The 23,977-nt window shown below is 44.0% G+C and overlaps 1 protein-coding gene across 3 annotated transcripts; it reads left to right on the forward strand.

Moving 5' to 3' along the window:
- Positions 1-1,705: 1,705 nt before the first annotated feature.
- Positions 1,706-23,977, forward strand: TEF (TEF transcription factor, PAR bZIP family member). Of its 3 annotated transcripts, none has more exons than XM_033163574.1 (5): positions 1,706-1,877; positions 16,422-16,748; positions 18,859-19,079; positions 21,266-21,477; positions 23,298-23,977. In XM_033163574.1, exons 1-5 carry the CDS (start codon positions 1,775-1,777, stop codon positions 23,317-23,319), a joined length of 885 nt encoding a protein of 294 aa, XP_033019465.1. In that variant the 5' UTR covers positions 1,706-1,774; the 3' UTR covers positions 23,320-23,977. The 3 variants fall into 3 exon arrangements, with proteins under 3 accessions (XP_033019465.1, XP_033019464.1, XP_033019463.1); XM_033163572.1 differs by lacking the exon at positions 1,706-1,877 and adding an exon at positions 14,392-14,600; XM_033163573.1 differs by lacking the exons at positions 1,706-1,877; positions 23,298-23,977 and adding an exon at positions 14,391-14,600 and having other exon boundaries at positions 21,266-21,481.

Consider the following 23,977-nt stretch of genomic DNA (forward strand, 5'->3'; position numbering starts at 1 on the left):
CATCCCTGGCCTTGCTGGGTGGCGCTGATGGGTGCTGGGTGGCGCTGAATGGGTCAGTCCAGAATCTAGTCCAGAAAAAGCTAGAGCATGTTTAACAAAACTCTGCTTTATTCAGATAGTGTTGCAGCTAATGAACTAGCCTAAGCTGTTAAAAGGCACCTCTAGCCACCAACGACACTTATGCCCCAAATATAGTGCCACCCCCAGACTATGTATAAGGTTATTGCTCTATTTTAGTTTTGTATAAATATGGCTTTTAGATAAAGTACAGAAAGGTTCCTGGAAATCTTGCAACAGATTTTCTGCTGATGCCATAGAAATAGAAACTAGATTACAAGTATGGTGTTTTCCACACCCACTAACAATGAAGCTTGCAGCAGCATGGTGTGTTATTTTACTCCATGAGAAACAGTATGAATGAAAGTGTCCCATAATTCTCATGCTATAACTTTGGTAGAGCCTATTTGACATCACATGTGTGCACCCAGCAGCAAAATCAAAAGCAAAGCAGCATCTTTTTAAACACCACAAACTAAAACAGCTCAAACAAGTTCCCCCCCACCTGCATTGAATGCCACAAATTCCCACCAATCATAGATGAGTATGACCATGGCATCTTCAAATTAGCCATATGCAGAATGTGGATCTACACACGGCAATTAATTTTCCCTATGGTTCCTTTACCCCACACCCAAGCCAGATTAAAGGACCCCATAGCACAGCACAAACACATACACACCATCAATCACTCCAAGAATTGCTGGAATTTGTGTGTGATGAACCCCTTCAACTGCAGGTGGTCATCTTCTTTGTGAAGAATGGGAGCACAGAATTAGTCTGTGGGCAGCAGTTGTGATTCCACCTGAAAGACTGCTTTGTTGCAAACAGAAGCAAGCAAGCAAGCAAACAAACAAACTCTACTGCTTCTGCCTTGCAGCTTCTATTGTCAGGTCATATATTAGGTAACTGAATTAGGTACCATGGGGTTTTATCCAAGAGATAGAATTGTGATTATACTACTTAAGGTTTATCTAACTTAAGACTAAGAACTTTGATCCGATGGGTCATGACCCCACACAAGACACTGAGTAGCATATGAAAAATAAATATCGAATGTTGCCTACAGTATTTTGATGGAGAAATCAAGAAATACTGGCTAAGAGGTGGCAGCTTCCAGGGTCACGCCGCGTACCCCTTCCTAAAATGACGGATGATTTGCAAAGCCGCTCCACAGTCTGAAAACAAAACAACACCCGGCCGGAGGTACTAAACTAATGCATTTATTCTGCCTGATCGAGAGAGCAACCTCTGATTTACTGGCGTGAGGTTGCCATTGTACTTTATGGTTGTGGTAGACTTATTGTGCCAACTGTCAGAATACTCCTTTGATTTGTTGCCCGTCTGTTCACACTTGAGATTTAAGCCTTTCCTGCGACCGAGCCCATTTCCTTTCGCAAGTTAGGTAACCGGCCCAGTTCTTTACGGTCTGATTGGCTGCAGCGGGCTCTGTAAACCAGCCCTGGCAGACCGGCCCCGGCCCTGTTTGTCATTGGCCAGCGGGGAGTGGGCGGGGCGGGCTGAAGAGTTCTGGGTTTCCTCCGTCTCTGATTAGCTGTTCCTCTCGCCGCCTCCCCCTTGCCAGGAGTTGTTGAGCAATATCGCTCCGGGCTGCTCTTGTGACTTCTGCTGAAAGCCCGTTCTCCGCACTCAGACACGCGGGCGGCCCTTCTCTTGGGAAGAAACGGGATTGTCCTTCCCCAGCCCAAGGTGGGAAATGTCCAGCTGCAGCAGACTCGGAGCCCCTCCTGCCATGGATTTTCCTGAAGTGCTGAAGTCTCTTCTGGAGTACTCTGTGCCTTGGACGGGATCTCTAAAAGGTAGGATCTGTGCGCGCCGTTCCTTTTGCCCCAAAGCCAGATTGGGAGAGGGAGGGGTGGCGGCATGAAAGATAATGGCTTTGGCTTGTCTTTAATTCGACCTAAGCCGCGAGGATCGGAGAGTCGAGAGCAGCGACACGTGCTGAGAGCCACACTTTTCTGGTGCTGCTAATTAATTATGTGTGGGACTCGGAGGAGGGCGGCCGGAGACTTCGGAAGAAGCTGTCAGATATGTGGTGGGTGTCTTGTGTTGATGGTCCGGTTTGATCTCTCAGCTCAAGCAACTACTACTGCTGCTGGAGCCGTTCTACTTAGGTATCAAAAACTCCCAGGATTCCCATACCTTCTAATTCCGCGAGCTATCTGTCGGTCAGCTCCGGGGGATCATGACCACAACAACTATCTGACTTTTAGAAGACATCTGAAGGCAGCCCTGTTTAGGGAAGTTTTTAATGTTTGAAGTTTTATTGTGTTTTTAATATTCTGTTGGGAGCCGCCCAGAGTGGCTGGGGAAACCCAGGTCCCAGCCAGATGGGCGGGGTATAAATAATAAATTATTACTACTACAACAACATCAAAGGGCTTCCAATGAGAGCAAGTCGACGATCCCACAGGTTTAAATCAGTGTCACGTCGTTTTATGGCGCTGTTTCTGAGGCATAAGTTGCTTTTTCTCCCTCCGCTTCCCATATGAAATAGAGCCACCCGGGATTGGATGTTTTAACAAGTGCTCCCATGGGCTTTGGGATCCGTTGGCTGATGCTTTCTCTTTCCACTTATGTAGGCATTTGTGTTTTTTTTGGGGGGGGGTGTTTTTAAGTCGCTCGCTGCATTTCTGGCTGTTGGCCAGGAGCTCGTCTAAATGCTGTGGTGCGTGTTTTAGATATGGTTCTGGTTAGCCTGCTATAACACAAGCTGGTGGTCATTTCAGGGTCCCAAACATGTGCAAGAAGGCAGATTTTTGTGGGGCAATGTAGTGAGTGGATGCAGTGGGGAAAGCCTGCTGAAAGAAATTGCCTGCTATGTGAACTGACTGTGGCAACAGGAGAGTGATGATGGCAAAAGTTCAGTTGGAATGTTGTGCTGTGATGAAAATGGAAGTAAAGGAGAATACACGTGCTTCTCATTTTTTAGGTCCCTAGCATCTTCCTTTTGTCATTGCCTTGTTTGTCCTCTATTTCTTCCTTTCATAAACCTTTGCAACAAACCACTGGTATAAAAACAGAGCCAGATGTCTGTTCTGTGACATGATCCGCTCCCCAGAACTATTTTATATTAGGCCTACTGCAAAAGATCATTGGAAACAGGAGGTCCAATTTAGCTCTGGCAAAATAATTAGAACTGCACCCAAGAGGAAAAATTATGCAGACCAGACAGTTAATCCAGAATCAAATACAGTGGTGCTTCGCAAGACGAAATTAATTCGTTCTGCGAGTGCTGTCATCTAGCGAAAAATTCGTCTTGCGAAGCACGGATGGGGGAAGCGCGGTTTGACGGAAAAAAACGCAAACATTTTTCGTCTTGCAAGTCGCGCCCATAGGGAAATTTGTCTTGCGAGTCGCCCTTTCGTTAGCGAATGCCTTTCGTCTAGCGAGGCATTCGTCTTGCGAGGTACCACTGTAGTACGTAATTGTTCTGATAGGTGGTTGTTTTGACAAATTATATACCACCTAATTATAAATGTATCCAAGTGGTTTACATCAAGTTCAACAAATAACAATACAGATAAAATCAGTTAAAAACTATTATATCAGAAATTACTTAAAATATCCACTGGAATAAAGAAAGGGCTTCAGGTTCAACAGGGAGGGGGGATGCTTGATATTAGTTAGGAGGGAGTTCCACAAAATTGAGTCCACAATTCTGAATGCTCAGCTCCTGATGGATATGAGTTGTGCTCCCAAGACATTCAGTACCAAAGGACTGAAACTACCTAGTAGATTTTAGATAAACAACATGTGAAGAACAGAGGCAGGCAACGTGCAGTCTTCCAGATGTTGCTACACTACTCCAACTCCCAACAGCCCCAACCAGGAGGGTTGATGGGCAGGGATGCTAGCAGCTGCAGCCCAGTAACATCTGGAGAGTTACAGGTTGTCTGTCTCTGGTTTTGTATGAATGTACAAAGGAAAACGAACAGATCTTTGAGGGCGATGATTTACTTTTCACTGGATGTGCTTTATCTTGGCTACTCAGAAGCTGAATTCTTAGAATATGCTATCTTTGAAACGTTGTCAAGGGAACCTCCCTCTCCCTTAAGCAAACAGCTTTCCATTTTTACTTGCATTGTTCTTTGTAATTTAAATAAAGCAAATGCACATGAACACACACACACACACACACACAGAGGTTACTATTCATTCCTCTAAAAAAGGAGTGGGTAACTTTCCTCCCGCCCAATAGCCTCCTTCACCTTTGATCACCTTTCTGGGGTTCACAAGCCAGCAGTGGGTGTGGCCATCTGCACACACTCACATCCATTCCTGGAACATACAAGTTCACAGTATCCTTCTTTGGTTGATCCATGTGGTTCAGCTATGAAGAGGGCTATCACCCACTCTCCACACATCACATGATTGAGCTGATGACCAGAGAGGGAGCACCCCAACAAAGGTGCTTAGCTCTACCTGCCTCAGTGCTGCCTGTTTTATTTTATCTGCTGCTACCCAAATCAGTGTGTTCTTAAAGGGGCAGAATTTTTGTAGAGGAGGGCTAGATCAGACTCCCAAGAAGCGGGGTTCCCAAACATGCCAAACGAATTAATTTCGTCTTGCGAGGCACCACTGTATTTTTAGACCACCCTTCATCATAAGATCTTAGGGGGGATCACAGACTTACAATGTATTATTGTATTTATGTTTCACTGTACCTGCCTATTTTGTTGTTCACTGCCTTTAAAAAATTTTTTTTCATTTATTCTTTATGGTACAGAAGATACATTTAGAGAAAACAACTGTTACAACAATAAACAACAAATAACTTGTCATGATAAAATTACAGACTTTTGTCATGCTATGTAATAAAGTTTCATTTGATTACTCTAAAAGATCACACCACATTTTCCTGTGAGCGTTGGGTGGATTTCTGCCAGTCTGAACTATTTATGTATTCATATGTTATATTTGCCATATATTTGCCATATGTTATAAAGGAAACAGGGGTTGTGTTTGCCCTTTGCTGCTCTGACCTGACATGTTAGTTTATCAGCCATTGCTATTGACCATACTTTGTTATACCAAGAATCAATGTTCAGCCCAATGCCAGTTTTCCAACATCTGGCTATCTCCATACAGGCACCAGTCAATAGAAAGCAAAGAGGTCATCATTTGCTGTACACTGCATTGATAGTTTAGATGAGGGAGCCAGCTATACATATTTTAGTATACTGTATAAATGAGAACTGATTTTCCAATGGGCTGCATGGCTCCATATTTCCCCCTCAGACCCAATCATCCTCTTATTTGTCTTCCTTTTAAATCAGCATTGACCTTTCCCATAACCAATATAGAATACAATATACTCAGACATTTAATTGTGAACCAGTTATGAGTCTCACTGAATTCTCTGCTTTTCTCTGGTAGTCTAGGGTGCAGGGTTTAGTCTGTTTAGGAATCAGAACAACTAATTCCAGAAGAACTGTAAGTAAAAAGCCTAGTCCAGCAAAGCTTCAAAATCAGTTCTTATGCATTATGTTCCTAAATAATAGCTCACATAGATCCTAAATAATGTATGTGAAATTCCACTATGTGCCAAACCATGGGCCAGTAGTATGACACAATATGGATATTAGTTCAGAACATCAACCCTACGGATGTTTCTGCTATGCCAGAAGGCGACTCTTTCATTTGGTGAACTGAAGCCTGATTTAAATAAGTTGCCAGGCAAGTAAGAATACCCTGTGAGGCATCTCATGCACCTGGTGTCTTGCTTAAACTAGGTTGGCCTGCCTTGAGGTGCAGTGATAGCATGCCAGTGAGTGGACACCTCACTGGAGCACACTAGCATTGCGTGCATAGAGACTGAGGGGGTGGTTAAAACGAGAGGTTGGATATGTGGAATGCCAGCTGCACAGGTAAATTCCTCTTGCTATGGGCATAAAAGTACTATTTTTTGTTTGTGTGCATTGTGGGCCTTCTCAGTAGTTGCACCTGCCTTATGGAACGCCTTCCCATCAGATGTCAAGGGAATAAACATCTATCTGAATTTTAGAAGACACCTGAAGGCAGCCCGCACAGAGAGGTTTTTAATGTTTCAGTTTTTTGTGTTTTAATATTTTGTTAGAAATCACTGAGTATAAATACAAGAACAACAACAACAACAACAACACCACACACACACACACACACACACACACACACACACATATATATATATATATATATATATATATATATACACATACTGTTCAAAGCGTCAACGTCAAGTAAAGTTTTGGAGACAGATTAAGGTCTAGGCAAATTGCCTAGCGGGCAATGCTGAAGAGAAGCTTCAGTCTTGTAAGTACTCTAAAGTTTGGCTAAATTCAGTTTTATTTACATTTGGGGCAGCTTCTATATGCATTTGCATGTTCTCTGTTAATAATAATAATATGATTTGTTTGGACCAGGCTTGCCCAAAATAAGGTCCATGATTACAGCTCCTTCAGTGTGAACTCACTTGGAATATTTATGCAGGGTTAATACACAGATTGGAAGCTGAGCTGAGCACTGAATACTTGCTGGAGGAGCATACTTTGCTCTTGATTATAATTACACTGATTCTCTTGAGTTTAGGAAAATAAGAAAGCTAACTTTATTAAAGGGAAAACATACCTGATAGGAAATATCCTTTCTTCTGTCTAACTAAGATGGAGATACAAAGAACCATGCCTGCTCTTTGTTCTCAGCAGGAGAGACATACAAAGATGTCTCTTCTCCCAAGGTGAAGAAGAAAATGAGGAAAGCAAGCCTGAGAGTATCAGTCTAAGCACCTGATGGAAGGTCAGCACAGTTAAAATTTTATCCTATGCAGACCCACCAGTCTACCATACAAGCTGAGTTTCATCCTAAAACTTCCCACACAATTGAACACTTTTTGTCTGTCAGCCCATTCCCATTCTCTTTGTGACAGCAGCTTTGATCTCCACAGCCCCTTCAATAATGGGGTTGGGAGAATGTTGCTTGTCCTTTCCCTGGATTCAGAGAAACATCCTGTGCAAGTGGTACGTGGTTTTTCTTCCCAAGCTGTTGCACTTAGCCTGTCATTCAAGGATCACTAGACAACACGAACACCAACAAAATACACATTAGAAGCAGGAAACTTCTAGCAGGAAACTGGCTAGAAAGGAATAAGGGAGAGAAAGGTGTGCTAAGGGAGGAAAATGAGATTGCAGAGAAGCTGAATGAATTATTTGCATCTATTTTCATGGTGGAAGATGTAGGGCAGATCTGATCACCTGAACCAACTATAGCAGGATGAGAGTCTGAGGAACTGAAGCAAATAGTACTAACAAGAAATGAAGTTCTAGGCCATATGGGCCATTAAAAATTTACAAATTGCCAGGTGCAGATGGTATCCATCCGAGAGTTCTTACAAAACTAAAATATGAATTGCTGATCTTCTAACAAAAGCATATACTTTGCTCCTAACATCAGCCTCCATACCTGAGGACTGAAAAGTGGGCAATGTGACACAATTTTTAAAAATGGGAGCCAAGGGGATTCTGGTAATTACAAAATAGCTAGCTTAACATCTGTTTGGAGAAAGCTTTATTGAAGCTAAAAGTACCAAGCATACTCTGATGAAGCAGAGGCGGCATGGCTTCTGCAAGGGTAAGAAGTCCTGTCTCACTAATCTTTTAGAGGTTTTTGGGTTGTTTTTTTTAAGGAGTATGATGAAACATATAGAGATAATCCAGTCAGTATTACAGTGGTACCTCTGGTTAAGAACTTAATTCGTTCTGGAGGTCCGTTCTTAACCCGAAACCGTTCTTAACCTGAAGTACCACTTTAGCTAATGGGGCCTCCTGCTGCTGCCACGCCGCTGCGTGATTTCTGTTCTTATCCTGAGGAAAAGTTCTTAACCCGAGGTACTACTTCAGGGTTAGCGGAGTCTGTAACCTGAAGCGTTGGTAACCCGAAGTGTTTGTAACCTCAGGTACCACTGTATATACTTAGACCAGTGGTTTTCAAAGGTTGCGGTGCACCACACTGGTGTGGCAGGAGAGGATGGCAATACTGTATGGCAGGAAGATTCAAGGATAATCAATATTTTATTTAGGGAATGATTCATGTTCTTATGTAGCTGCATTGTTTTATACTTTCTGGATGTCTCATGATCATATTATAAACTAGTTGTGTTCTATGTTATAAATGAGCAACTGCCATGAGGTGCCCCCCCCATGTATTTCTTACACACACAAAATCAGTGGTGCGAACAAATTTTTATTCTGAAAGTGTGACCCAGAGAAAAAAGTTTCAGAACCACTGTGCTATGGAATTCATTCCCACGAGATGTTGTGATGACTTGGATGACTTTAAAGGAGGATTATGGCTAGTAGCCCGGATGTCTATGTTCTTCTACCTTTGCTGAGGTGGCCAATCTAGCACCACCTTCCTCACTTCTGAAGATAAGGGAGCTCAGAAGAGAATATGAGGAAGACCTTTTATATCTGGGCAGGTTCATGCCGTCCTTCTGGTATCACAGTGCTAAGCTTTTTAAGGGCTATAAACATAAAAAGCCATGTGCTTGGCTGGGATGTGATCCATTCAACCAGCCAATTACAAATCTTGATGTTGTATTTTGTACTAACTTAGGTTTCTAAGTATTCAGCAAATGCAGAAACAAATACAGTGCATTACAGTAGTCAAACCTGGATGTTTCTATAACATAACTATAGCTAGGAGTCATTTGGGTCTGTAAATATAAGACCAAATTTATTGGCACTGCAGACCAAGAAAAGTCTAAACAACACCATCTAAGCTAGATGAACTGCTAACCAACAGAAACTGCACCTGAGTTTCAGTTTATTGGCCTTTAACCAGTCCATGGCTATCTCCAAATACCAACTTACCACTTTTGCAGCCTCACCTAATCTCTGATGAAAACGATAAACTGAGTTGGGTGTCGTCTGCAGAGTGATGACGCACCTTGTCGCAAATCTCCAGATGACATGTGCCCTGGTTATGATGTTGTCCTTGTGCACTAGAATATGCTAGGTCTGATGTTGTGTGGAAATCTTATTACCACTAATCCTATTAGTCTGAACTCCAGATTTCATGTTGAGGGATAATTCCTCTCCCAACCATTTTGTAAACAGTTGAAAACAGCAAGCCTTCAGTGCGATTTCAATGTCACCAGTCGCAGCAGTGATGGTGTCCAGCTGGACCTTCCAGATAGAATGCAGAAGTGGATTATGGTGGAACAGATCACTGGAGGAAATTGATGCAGGAGAGAATCATGGTCTGACTTTATGGACCATGGTTTCTTTAGTAGCAGTGTACCTTAGGACATGGATTCTCAAGCTCTCTACTCCCAGGGCTTACTTGAGATGGCTGAAAATCACTGAGGCCCACAAACTACAACATGGTGATGCAAGAGCCAAGCAAAATCCAAAATAGTGGTAGGTGGAGGTAAAGTTTGGCATAATCAACTGGCAGTTACTATTACTTGCTACTGATATCTAATCCATTTTTTGAAATTGCTAAATTCTTTGCCTTAGCTTTTTCCTTGTGGCAAGGAGTTCCATAATTCACCTTTCCTCAAGCTAAGTAAGGACAGTTGCCATGGAGGCAAGCTAAGTAAGGACAGTTGCCATGACTCAGCCACTCCATATTAGGAAGAATTTGCCAATTTAAGTGAAAAGGGTTTTTTCACACTCAACTTGCACCTTATCCCACCAGACTTCAAATGTTCAGTGTCCTTCGCCCCTTCTCACTGATCCTTTTGCATTCGCCTCTTCCTCCTCTAACAGCTCCCCTCTCTTTACATAGCTGTCAACTTTCCCTTTTTTGGCGGGAAATTCCCTTATTCCAGTGCCGTTTCCCAATGCAAAAAAAGGAAGGTTGACAGCTCTGCCTTCCATTCTAATCCCAGGCCAGTGAGGAGGCACTGGAAAGGCTGTGGCCCATGACTCATTGCTGGGTCCCAGCCTAGTTTGAGAAACACACCGCCCAAGGAAATTTGCCTGTCTCAAGCTGCCTCAAACTACCCTAGAAGCTTTACTAGCCATAAATATAATAAAACAGCTTTCTATGCTTTACTCTAATTAGGTAGATTGAGAGCAAGGCAATATTGTGACTCCTGTTGCTGACCAATATAAGCCGTACTGTACTTGAACCAAACAGTAGCCATTTGTAAAAGTAGCAAAATACAGTAATGTGTTTTTCTGTCTATAAGACACCCCCATGTATGATGCCCCCTATTTTGGGGGACTCCAATTTAAGAAAATGGGGGGGAGATGTATCCGTGTACAAGACGCCCCCAATTTTTTTGACATTTTAAAGGAAAGGAACCTAGTCTTATACACAGAAAAATATGGTATGTCCTTTTTATGCATTCATGATTATTTACATTTATGGTGGCGTTGGGGTGGTTACATGCAATCCTGCTTTCAGTATTGCACTGTAAAAGCTTCTGGTTGGACATAATGCAATATAGTGGGCAAAAATGCGTAAACATTACATATATTAGAAAACAAGCTCACTTAAAAATGCTGGTCAATTTTCATGAGGACTTTTTTGTATGTGAATGTAGTGACCCAAAGTTAAGACTGAAAAAATGAGAAACAGGTTACATGCATGTAAAAAGTAGAAATTTAAAAAATATTTATATTACAAAAAAGATTTTCAGTTAATCTCCAGTGTGCTTCTGCCCACTGGAAGAAGAGAGGCCTGCAACTATGAAAATAAAGCTCTTCTCTTGACTTTATATACCACTGCTTGCTTGCTTCTATCGCAAGCAGCAGGTGGTTTTATACTATACTCTGTTCTATTGTTTCTGAAAAGTCTCCAGGACACTTATGGCTGCAATTCTATACTCACTTTGGAGTAAATTCCACTGACCTCAGTCAGACTTACTTCTGAGTAGGCATAGGCTTTCACTGTAAATTATTATTTTAAAAACATTTTTTCTGCCAAACAGCACTTAAACTGATTTACAGAAAGCAAATACTGTAATACAAACAAACAATACATATACTGTAATACATACTCATAAAGCAAATACATACAGGTGAAACTCGAAAAATTAGAATATTGTGGGAAAGTCCATTTATGTAAGCAATTGTTTTCATTAGCTACTGGAGTTTAATACATGAGATTGACTCATGACATGCAAAGCGAGATATGTCAAGCCTTTATTTGTTATAATTGTGATGATTATGGCACACAGCTGATGAAAACCCCAAAGCTGACATTGTTAATTTGGGGTTTTCATCAGCTGTACGCCATAATCATTACAATTATAACAAATAAAGGCTTGACATATCTCGCTTTGCATGTTATGAGTCTATCTCATATATTAGTTTCACCTTTTAAGTTGAATTACTGAAAGAAATGAACCTTTCCATTATATTCCAATTTTTTCGAGTTTCACCTGTATATAAAACACTAGGTACACACTAATAGCCACATTATAGTTCTGAACCCAAAAGCTTGATGAAGAGAGGTTTGCTTGAAAACCTCAGGTGATTTGGCCTGTCACATCTTTTTGGCAGGAAAGTGCCATAACACTTAATGCCACTAGTGGGACCTAAATTCAAGATCTTACGGTAATTCCCAAAGGGGTGGACACAAAGGAAGGCATTCCCAGCTCTAGAAATTTAGGTTCGCAGACTTTTAGGCAGGGTCTGAGATGAATTTTACAAGCACATTTGATGCTAGTGTGTCTTCCAAGATTCTAGTACAGTTCAGTATTTCTAGATTATATTAATTTGTTTATTCCAACAATGGGTGAATTAAATCATTCACGATTCATTCTTATGTGAACTGAATCATAATTATAATAATTATTTATTGTTTCCGACTGTCAATATGTACTCCTCATTGCTTACTTTGGCTCTGGTGCACTCCTACCCAGTGGAAGCTGGGGTCCACTGGGAAATGCAGGGCGGAAGGCAAGGACGCCAACAGTATATAGAGCCAGAGCCCTTGGCAGGAAGAGGCAGAGCCAATAATAGGTGAAGGCAACTAATACAGTGGTACCTCTGGTTACGTACTTAATTCGTTCCGGAGGTCCGTTCTTAACCTGAAAATGTTCTTAACCTGAAGCACTTTAGCTAATGGGGCCACCCGCTGCCGCTGCACCGCCAGAGCACGATTTCTGTTCTTATCCTGAAGCAAAGTTCTTAACCTGAAGTGTTATTTCTGGGTTAGCGGAGTATGTAACCCGAGGTACCACTGTACTGGTTTCTGTCTGCAACCTCCTCCCTGCTAAACTCTACACAGGCAACACTGGGACTAAGGAGCAGAAGTCTGACAAGCACTGCCACCCCCTGGTCTGGTTGTAAATAGACTATTCTCCACTGTTCCCACCACTGGTGTTTAAGGCCAGGTGCATATAAAAGGTAAAGGTAAAGGACCCCTGACAGTTAAGTGCAGTCATGAACGACTCTGGGGTTTCAGTGCTCATCTCACTTTACTGGCCGAGGGAGCCGACGTTTGTCCGCAGACAGTTTTTCCGGGTCATGTGGCCAGCATGACTAAGCAGCTTCTGGCGAAACCAAAGCAGCGCACAGAAACTCCGTTTACCTTCCCTTCGGAGCGGTACTTATTTATCTACTTGACGGCAGCCCCACAAGCCGCCTTTTCGCTCTGCGGCTCAAAAGGGGGCCGCAGAGGCGGCGGTCCGATGACGGAGTGCGCCTGCGCGAAATGTCGGGCCGTGCGCTGCTGCTCCCGGGGTGACGGAGGGAGCGGCGGCGCGTGGGAGTGGCAGGAGGGGCTGCCGCTTGTCACCCCCACCAGCCGCCATTCGCTCTGTTGTCCCGGAAGCAGCAGCACCGCACACGCTGTGCGCTGCTGCTCCCGGGGCGATGGAGCGAGCGGCGGCGTGTGGGGGTGACAAGCGACGGCCCCTCCCGCAACTCTCCACGCGCCGCCACTCGCTCCGTTGCCCCGGGAGCAGCAGCGCTGCACAGACAGGATGCCGGGCGGCAGGGCTCCCCTTGGGGAGTGATGGGAGGGGCCGCCGCTTGTCACCCCAGCGACGCCCCTGCTACTTGCCCTTTGACGTGCTTTCAAACTGCTAGGTTGGCAGGAGCTGGGACCGCCAACCTTCCGTTCAGCAAGCCCTAGGCTCAGTGGTTTAGAACACAGTGCCAGGCGTGCATATGGCATTAGTTAAATCCAGTCTGCTGAGAAATGCTCCTGTTTGATACGCTTTCCTTTCTTGAATTCCGGGGACAAGGGAAATTACGTAATGTGCATCGGGTGAAGACACCCTGGCCCCCTCTCTGATGTGTGCAGTGACCACCACTTGAAACACAGTGGGGAGAGAAATGACCCTGTTGCCTTTTTAAGCCATGGGGGGCATACATACCCTGTTTTAAAAGGTTTTATTTAAATTGATTTATGTATCACTGTACTTTTACAAAATATTGTAAGCTCTTTTGCAGATAACTGCCTCAAAAAGTGGAGAATAAGTTATTTAAATATTCAGAAACTTCCCACTGACAACCTTCCTTAGAGGTTTTTAGTTGGACGGCTATCTGCCATGCTTTAGCTGAGATGCTTGCATTGCACGGGGTTGGACTAGATGACCCTCGGGGTCCCTTCCAACTATATGATTCTCTGATTCTATGACAATGGGTGGGTGCTATTTTTAAACGAGGTTCAGAAGTATACAGGTGTGTATGGTAGGTGAAAGAACAAACTGTGCGTGTTCGTGTTTTCCTGCAGAGAGTGTGAGGGGTTCCCTTTCGGAAGCCTCATTGTTGCTGCTGTTCCTCCTGAATGCGCTTGCTGACCTCCAATTCGGCGAGCTTTGTGACCTGTAAAGACGCCAAGCTCCTCTTTCCGGGGCTGCCCCGCTGGTCCCCTCCGTCGTCCCGGCACCTCTTGGTCCCCTCATCTTCCACTTCACTTCCTTCCCACGCAGGTAAAAAGGGCTCCGCCGCCGCCTCCTGCTGGTTACCCTGGCGGCCCCTGGCGCGCGCCCTTCGCTTCAAGGCTCACTTAAGGTCAGAGCCGCGGGTGCGCGCAAAGCAATAGGCGTCTCGGCGGCATATACCCGCCAGCGTGTGGGGCGGCGCCCCCATGCTAATGAGAAACTCACCCCTCCGCTGCACGTGCCTGGCGGCCAGCCCCGCCTTTCTGAAGGCCCTAGCCAATCACAGGGCGCAGAACGTGAGGGTGGCGACGCTGGGCTCATGAATAGTAAAAGCGCCTCGGGGGCCCCCGGAGAAGCCGCCGTCCGGAGCGGCGCACGCGCAGTGGTCGTCGTCGTCGGTGTCGAGTGGTGGCGGGCCCGCCCCTCCCTCTCCCTTCGCGGGCGCCCCCTCAGCTGGCCTCGTTCGCCGCCGCCGCCGCCCGCCTCTCTCAGGGCCTTCACGGGGAGGGTGGGGGTGTCTCGGAAGCCGCCGCCGCCGCTCGCCGACCGCTTGGTTATAGTATGTCCAGCCGTGCCGTGCACCAGGAAGCGGCGGCGGGGACCGCGGGAGCCGCGCAGCAAGAGCGGGGCCTGGCGGGCGCCTTCCCCTTGGTGCTGAAGAAGCTGATGGAAAACCCGCCGCGGGACACGCGCCTCGGTGAGGGCGGCGGCGGGAGCGCGGGGGGGGGGGGCCTCCGGGGAGGGCGGCCGCTGCGGAGCGAGCCGGAGGGTTGGAGGGGAACGGCGCACGCAGCAGCAGCAGCAGGGCAGATTCGCATCCATTTTGCGGCGCTCTGGCGCCCCGGTTTGTCCTTCGCCTGCCATGATCCGGGCGGCTTGTTTACGTTCCTGAGATGAGCAGCACCAGCCCCTCCTGCACGCTTACGAGGGAGCAAGCCTCGCTGTGCAAACGTGCATCGGGGTGGCACCGCAAGGGGTCGTGGCGGAGGAGGCAAAACAACGGCTCCTCCCGCAGCGTTAAGGGGCCGATTTGATCTCCCGTTTCCCCATAACCACAGTGGCAGCACGGCTGCTGCCAAAACTACGCACGGAAAGGACAGGCGCTCGCTTCCCTGCGCCGCCCTTCCCGATCCAGAGAAACGCTCTGGAGACAACAGATGGGGATTTCAAGCAAATACTGTTTGCAAATATTCAAGGTTGAGTCGCGTGGGGGGAAGGGAGGGGGGAAGCATTTGAGAAGCATTTGCCCTGGTTGTTTTGATGCTTCGTGGTAATCCAGAGATGGAGGTGCTCCTCCTGATTAACGTAAGCATGCATACGTATTCTGGAGCCGCCCTTCCCAAGTGACACACCTGCATGCACATTTCTCCACCAGCATTCCAAGATGGATGTGAATGTAAATCTCGTTTTGTAGATGTGGCAAGGGTGGCTGACCTGCATTTGTCTCTTGCAATGCACCTGATTCCACAACACCTGTCTGAATCTGGATGGATGGTAGATTTTTACTCATGGTCGATAAGAAGAAAATCTACAATGGACAGTTTGCTAACCTCGGTAGTAAAAAAAATAAAAAAAAAATCCTTCCAGTAGCACTTTAGAGACCAACTAAGTTTGTTACTGGTATGAGCTTTCGTGTGCGTGCTACTGGAAGGAATTTTTTTTATTTTGTTTCGACTGGCAGACCAACACGGCTACCTACCTGTAACTCGGTAGTAAATGTTAGCCTTCCTCCAGTTTTGGACATTCACTGGAGCCCTGTTTTTATTTTTCCAAAGCTCCCTGGTTTGTACAGTATTGGGAGTAGGTCCCATTTAATACATTGAGGCTTATTTCTGAGTAAACATGCAAACAATTGCACTGTCACAGAAACACGTTTAAATGTTTTGTCATATGTTGATCACATATACCGGTAAGCTTCTAAAATGTAACATGGCAGCAGTAGCTGGAAAGTTAGAATGTTTATCTTCATGTGATTTAATAACACTGTGTTACTCCCTTTTAGGATGGTTACACTTTTACAGCTTATCTGCCACATCCTCACTGGTGACTGGATGTAAACATATAAAAGGGAAATGTATGTCTCCAAACACGCAGTGGATATGAGTCAGCCAGTTGTGGCTTCTTAGTGCATGTTTACCATAGCATCAAAGAAAGACAAAGTTGGTGAAACCATAGTATACACTACCTAGAATCCAGGGTTTTAACGGTCTTGCTGTGAGTTGAGGGGCTGGAGTTTGGCTGTGAACATAGATGTTTATAGTTGTGTGCTGTGTGTGCACACCAACGTTCATTCTGATAGCTTAGTCTCAAAGTCCAGTGTTGCATTTTGTGCATAATTGCTACCTCCATTTGAAAAGGGATGTTTCTAATCTTGAATGGTTCTGTTCTGGCACCTAGCATGTGCTTTCTGATAAATGTGTTGGACCATGATATTGTTGAGTAATTGAGTGGCGTATATGTTTGAACCATGATTATAATTCTCCATAAGATTAAAACCATCATTTCATTTTACATTTAGATAAAGAGAAGAAGGAAAAACTTGAGGAAGATGAAGCGGCAGCTGCTAGTACAATGGCAGTCTCTGCCTCCCTCATGCCTCCCATCTGGGACAAAACAATTCCTTATGATGGGGAGTCTTTCCACCTGGAGTACATGGATCTGGATGAGTTCCTGTTGGAGAATGGAATCCCTTCCAGTCCTACTCACCTGGATCTGAACCAGAACCCACTGCTGCCTGTGGCTGAGTTGGAAGGAAAAGAACCTGCCAGTGTTTCTGCTGCTACCACCCCACTCTCATCATCTTCCACAGTGGTTTTCCAGCCATCAGAAACTACCACAAGTGCAGGTATGTGTAATGCTGCCAATCTGAATATTTCCTAATCACAAAATCAATATGATATATTTGCCTGTTGTGCTTTAATGCTTTTTCATTTAAAGTGGAGGTGGACGGTTAAAACAACTGTAGCAAGTCAGCTTAAACTTGTCTGTGTAACTTGCATTGCTTCTGCACTATAGCTCATTAGCACTGCTAGTGCATTGCTTCTACACTACATCAACTACAGAGGCCCTGCCCAAGTGACTTTTGGGTGCCCTCCCATGAATGAAAGTAACGTTAGAACTAGACCTCCATCGCATTAATTGTGCTTCTGGAACCTTTGCACAGAGACATACCCTAACGTTGGGATAGTAGTGTAAGTCTATTCTAAGCTTTAAGTGAGCTGTACTTTCAGATAGAGCATGCTCTTTTACAAAGCCTGTGTGTGTTTGTGTTTCTTGACACAACAGGTAGCTTAATAAATGGTTGCTGGGAGATGTATGTGAAGCAGAAAAGGGTACTTCATTTGTGGGGTGGTCTTCCATTCAAGTTTGCACCTCAGAAAAGGAATGTATCTTTCGACTTTCAAAAAGTAGACTCCTGGTATGTCATATTCTGCATTACAGTGGTGCCCCGCTAGACGAATGCCTCGCTAGACAAAAAACTCGCTAGACGAAGGCATTCGTCTAGCGGAAGGCAGCCCCGCAAGATGAAAAAGTCTATGGGGCTGCCTCGCAAGACGAAAATTTTTCGTCTTTTTTTTTTTGTTGTTTAGCAAAAACGCGGCTTGCATTGCCGCTTCGCTAGACAAAAACCCGCTAGACGAAATTTTTCGCAGGACAAATTATTTTCGTCTAGCGGGGCACCACTGTACTCTGAAAACATTTAGCATGCAAGATAATGTTCTGTACTATGAGATTAAAGTCTTGGGTAGAAATTTTCCAGAAACTTTTGTTGAACCTTTACCTGCAGGCTAGACAAGTCATCTCTATCCAACATAGGAAATATGGAACTATTATCTGAAAATGTGCAGAGTCCCAGTCATGATTGCTACAACCAAGCATCTTCTGACCAATAGACATATCTTTTCACAAGCCCGAGTTCTCTTCTTCATAGATTACCATCCAGACAGCGAAGAATAGCAAAATGTTTTCCTTCACATGACGAAACAGAGCACATTAATACCCTGCATGTCTGGCTATCTGCTTTGGCAGACGTGATGTTGAGGGGAATTGTTTTTCTTGAAAGCATGAATTTGTTAGCTGTTTTCATATGCAGTTAATCTTATCTGACAGATGAACAAGATATATCTATCTATCTAAACAGGATTGTCTTCACACTCTTCCTGTAGTTGTTACTGGATACAAGCTGGTACACAGTTTGTGGCAGTTAACACAAGAAGACTGCAGATGCTTGCTTCTGGGAATGACCCCATCCATCCCAGATTCAGAACAAATTCTTAATGGATTGTTAATAGGGTGTTAATTGGGATTAATAGCCTCCTCTGCACTCACTCACAGGCACACTCATACCTGTCTTTTGTATGGGACTCCAACCAGGCTGGGGCAGTCCTGTGGCTTGAAATTAGAAGAAGGAATGTGCTTTTTTGTTTTGCTGTCACCTTTCAATTTGCTGCTGTCCAGGTTTCCTTGCATATCTTAGGTGTATTTCCGAAATACCATGGATTGATGTGGTTATTTTTTTGTTGAGTTAAATTAGCTAGTTGACCTGTTAACTGACCTTAAATTGATTGTATACCAGCTCCTGCTGCAAGTATCAGGGTGTTTTGGTGGGGTGAAATGGGTGCACTAACTCCTGTCACAACAGCACAGCCTTAAGGCTGCTTTATAGTGATTTTATCCCTGTGGTCTTTTAATTACCCTCCTGTAACTAAGGTCAAGGATATGTAACTAAAGTCACACATTCTTCCCTTGCCTTCTTCCTTCCTCTCCCATGGGTGTTGCCTTTGTGTCTAGATTTAGACCAGAAGTCCCTTGGGGTGAGGACATGTCATATCCTCCTTTGTAAAGTGCCATGTACATGGGGGCATTAAATAAAGGGGGCTGCTTTTGACCCTTTGGTTTCCTTGTTGCTATTTTCCTCACACTGACTTCCTATTTCAATTCTTTTTCTTTGCCAGAATCCTCACCAGATAACGAGAGACTGACTCCCAGCCCTGTTGATCCCGAGTGTGTTGAGGTTGATGTGAATTTCAACCCTGACCCTGCTGATTTAGTGCTGTCCAGTGTTCCAGGAGGTGAGCTCTTCAACCCTAGAAAGCATAAGTTTGCTGAAGAGGACCTGAAACCACAGCCCATGATTAAAAAAGCCAAGAAAGTCTTTGTCCCGGAAGACCAAAAGGTAACACCCGGTTTTTATCACAGTGTTAGAATGTGAGTTAGAGAACAGTGTTCATGTGTAATTTTTTAGAATGAAAACAAAAACTTCTTTCCAGTAGCACCTTAGAGACCAACTAAGTTTGTTCTTGGTATGAGCTTTCGTGTGCATGCACACTTCTTCAGATACACTGAAACAGAAGTCACCAGATCCTTAAATATAGTGAGGGAGTGGGGAGGGGTATTACTCAGAAGGGTGGTGGGAATGGGTGATCAGCTGATAGGTGTGGAAAACCTGTTGACGACTCTTTTTAGAATGAGTTATTGCATAGATGGGAGGTAATAATGAAAAGGTTATTGGAAGCTGGTTTGTTCACTACTCTGCTGTTCTGGTTCATAGTACTGGTATTTCCTACAGCTCCCCCCACCCTTTTTTTGGTAAATCAGCTGACCCCTTTTGACCCATTGTATTGCTTGTTTGGTACAGAGGATCCTTCTTTAGCAACTACCGTGTGTGCGTGTGTGTTAACATGCACATATGCATGCTATTTGCAGATATATTTTTTAAAGGTCACCAGCATTTGCTCAAGCATATTTATATATTTCAACAGAAGTATAGTGTCTTGATCAAAGGAAGTAATAGAATTATTCTATTTTTAAAAATTATTATTATTATTTTTAAAAGGCATTCAACTGCTTTTATTTCAAAGTGGTTGACCAGCGTTTCCCAACCCCCTAGAAAGCACTAACTCAAAGCGCGGGACCTGCAAAATGGCGGGGCCAGGAGAGAAGAGAGAGGGAGGGAGGGGCAGAGCAATTTCCTTCCGTAGAAATGTGGCTCCGTGGGGCCCTTTTTCTGGGTTGGCTAGTACCCGGATGCCTTGACAGTGGGGTTATTTTGTATCTCCCAGAGGCCTTCGCTGAAGCCTTTCCGCTTGTTGGCCTTCCCCAATTTCCCCTTGCACTGTTCATATGGGAAGAGGTCTTTTGGTCCCAGAAACGCCGTTTCATGGGTCCCGAAGAAAAAGACCTGGTACTTGTTGGAAGCTGATTTCACAGCGGACTCTGGCATCTCATCGATCCGGGCAGGCCAGTGTGGATAGCCCTTCATCTTGGCGAAGACCAGGTCACCGCACTTGTACTCGCGCTGCTGGTTAGAGCGGGACATGGCGTGCCGCAAGGGCCAGCGGGCGGCCTGCCTCTGCCCCCGCAAGCGAGCAGGAGACGGCGAGGGAGAGCGCTGTGTCTCCTCCTGCTGCTGCTCCGGCTGCCCCTCCCAGTGGGTGCTGCTCTCCGGGCTGCCACCGTGCAACAGTTTGGCTGCCGGAGGCGTGCCAAGGGCTTCCCGGGGGCGCTTGTTTGTCAGAATTACTCTATTTTGCCCTGATCAGACCACATCTTGAGTACTGTGTCCAGTTCTGGGTGCTACAATTTAACAAGGATATTGACAAGCTGGAACTTAAGCAGAGGAGGACAACTAAGATGTTCGAGGGTATGGAAACCAAGCCTTATGAGGAAGGGTTGAGGGAACTGGATATGTTTAGCCTGGATAAGAGGAAATTTGAGAGGAGATATGACAGCTGTCTTCAGTTATCTTAAGGGCTGTAAACTGCTCTGGAGGGTAGGACCCAAACCAATGGATTCAAGCTACAAGAAAGGAGATTCCAACTAAACAGCAGGAATATCTTTCTGACAGTAACAGCTGTTTGACAGTGGAACAGACTCCCTCAGAAGGTGGTGGACTTTTCTTCCTCGTAGGTTTTTAAGCAGAGGTTGGATGGCCATCTGTCACAGATGCTTTAGTTGAGATTCCTGCATTGCAGGGGGTTTGACTAGATGACCCTCAGGGTCCCTTCCAGCTCTACAGTTATATGATTCTATGATGTACTAAAGCAAAATTATGTCCCACTAAATCCTGTTATATAAGTAAACCCAGCTGTTGAAGTGGATGGTAACCACTGGAGCTGTTTTAAGATGTGTTCTGTCTGTTGATCAGGACTGATCAATCTAGCAGATTTGTTTCCTGTGCCAGATTTCTGAGTAGTCCCCACATATGAGACACAGCAATTATTCTGGAAGTTACTAGGGCATAGATAACTCTTGCTAGGCTGGGTTGCATAGCTGGTCATAAGAAGAGGCCATATGGTAGGTACTTTTTGGCTTTTGGATACCTGAAGTATTTCACTATTGAACTGATTATTTTCCCTCTAGGATGAAAAATATTGGACTAGACGGAAGAAGAATAATGTGGCAGCCAAACGATCTCGTGATGCTCGTCGCCTGAAAGAGAACCAGATCACAGTCCGAGCTGCCTTTCTGGAGAAGGAGAATACAGCTCTGAGGACCGAGGTGGCAGAGCTGCGAAAGGAAATGGGAAAATGCAAGAACATTGTCTCTAAATATGAGAGCAGATATGGACCCTTGTAAGCAAACCCTTTTCCCTTACTTTGTTCATTGGCTCGCTCTATTTCAATAGAGACTAATGTTTGTAGCTCAGTTGTTCTGTAACCCTGAACAAGATCCACTTCTGCTGACACAACTTGGTCAGGCACTTCTGATCCTTGTGTTGCAATATGCCAATTTTTAATATTTAAAAAAAAAACCAATTTAACACATTTTAAGAACTTGGTGTTGCTAATCAAATAACACTAATATGATGACTTGAGGAATAAATCTGTCCATGTTGCTGGACTGGCAGGTGTTTTACTGCTGTCATGTCTGGAATGGAAGGCAAATGGTTCAAAAGTATTTTCCTTTAAAACAAATATAATGTGGAAGGAATCATGCTGAAATAATTTTGTAATTGCTCCCTTTTCCAAGTTATACATATAATATGATGTGCAGGACTGATAGTTTTCTCTTACTTTGAGAACAAGTAAGAATCTTCTTTTCAGTTCTGGGCCTTTTGATTCTATTGGGCAGAAATGTGGCTTTGGCTTCAATCCTAACTACTCAGAAGTAAGTCCTGTTGAATGCAATGGGACTTACAAATAAGTGCGGTTTAGATTGCAACCTTAACAGCTGTGTATCTGTCCAAACTACACTGCTGTGGGTGTATTACTTCTGAAAAAAATTATAAATTCCTTTTCATATTGTAAAATGGAAGCATTTCCTCTTTATTCATTTGGAATTTTTTACTTTCATTTAAGCAATTTGTCTCCAAATCACTTGCATTAGTTTTTTAACTAATATGAGTGGCTGTTGAGAAAATAATCAGATTCACTTAAATTACATGTTCAATTCATTATGGTAAATTCCTGCACTTAATTCTTCAAAGGAGTATATTCTTATTTTTATTAAAAAGTAATGAGCCACAATATTTGTGACCTACAGTTGTAGGATAATATTAGTCCTGGAAGAGCTTGCTTTAGACCCATTAAAGTGATGCTTTGCTACAGTGTTGATTTTGACCTCCTGACCAATATAAGAGGTGGGTGGGACACATTACCTTGCTGCAAGCTATTTAATTTATTCATCCTTTTGGGTTGCCTTGCATATAGTTTCCCTGACAGCTGCATGTCTTGTGTCTCAAGCATATTTTAGTGCTTATCTTGAAAAGAACACACAAGGCTTTCCCCATAGCTGCTAATAGCTGATAATAACCTCCTCCAGCTAAAGCAGCATACATTGGTGTAATACTGGAGACCTTCTTCGAGGCCATTGGTTGCAAGGATACATAAGAATGTCAGTAATACAGAAGTAAATGGGTACCTTGAGTGCCAGTTCAGGTGCACATATCCCCTTGTAGCAAATTTTTTCAGCATGTGATATACTTTCTTAATGATCAAGGAGAGAAAAATGCCTGAATGCTGAACTAGCTTTCAGGCAGAATGAAGAGTTTTCTTAAAGGCAATGTTTGGGACACTGCTGCTGTTTTAGGACAATATAATCTAGATGCGCTGCAGCCAGTGCCCGCCCACCCACTTTTTAAAGGGAGGTCACGTTAGTAGTGTTAAAAAACACGAGTTATTGGGTATGGATCAACAGCTGGACAAGCTACCATGGCTCATTGATAGAAATGGGAAGCAGTTTAATTTTGTGCAGTTAAAATAAATTTCCTAGAATTGTTGTTCCCTTTTGTGATACCTTAGACTCAGAAGAGTGGTTTTACTGTCAGTGCTAGTGTAATGCTCCCCAAGTAGTCCGTTTCCTTTATAATGGGGAATTGGTAACATCCCCGAGAGTGAATGTAACAATGTGCTGTTTTATAAATAGTCATATTCTTGCTTTGCTTTGTTTAAAGTGACTTATCCGATTCCGAGTGATGCAACTTTAAAGACTCTTAAAATCACAAAGAAACTAAAAACTACACATGAAACCACCTGCCATCAGAATGAATAGTGAAAATGTGAGGTGTTCCACAACTGATGATGACCCTGCTTGCCTGCAAGTACCTCCCTCTGAACTACTCAAGGGCTGAGCATGATGAAAAGACCAAGGTCTCTAAGGGTACATTTCTTGTTGTACTGCTGTATTTCCTTGTACCCACAACATGCAGTACAGTTATTAACTCTTTTCAATGACACTTGGTGCTCGTGTCCTTGAGTTCAGTTTGAATAATCAGTGGTGATCCTTTATTGGGAGAAAGGGGCAGGTATTAAGGGAATATAACTATAATTATTCAATATTTCCTTCTGTGTTTTCTTTTTCATATCTGTTCTGTGCTTCAGAATGGATATCAATATTGCATCTAAATTCTGTTAATCTATTGTATCTTGTACTGTTGGAACAGAAACAGAATATGTGGAAAACAAATTAAAAAGAAATATGTTTTGGTGCAATATACAACCAACATATCAGTTAAAATAGAAGTAATGGGAAATAACACGTACCCCAAGATGCACTATATCTTAACAAATGCTAGCAAGTTAGATGCACCTTATTTTCTCGGCTGATTAAAGCTGACACTCACTTTCTGAAATT

The sequence above is a fragment of the Lacerta agilis genome, chromosome 10 (genome assembly GCF_009819535.1).
Source record: "Lacerta agilis isolate rLacAgi1 chromosome 10, rLacAgi1.pri, whole genome shotgun sequence".
NCBI lineage: Eukaryota > Metazoa > Chordata > Lepidosauria > Squamata > Lacertidae > Lacerta > Lacerta agilis.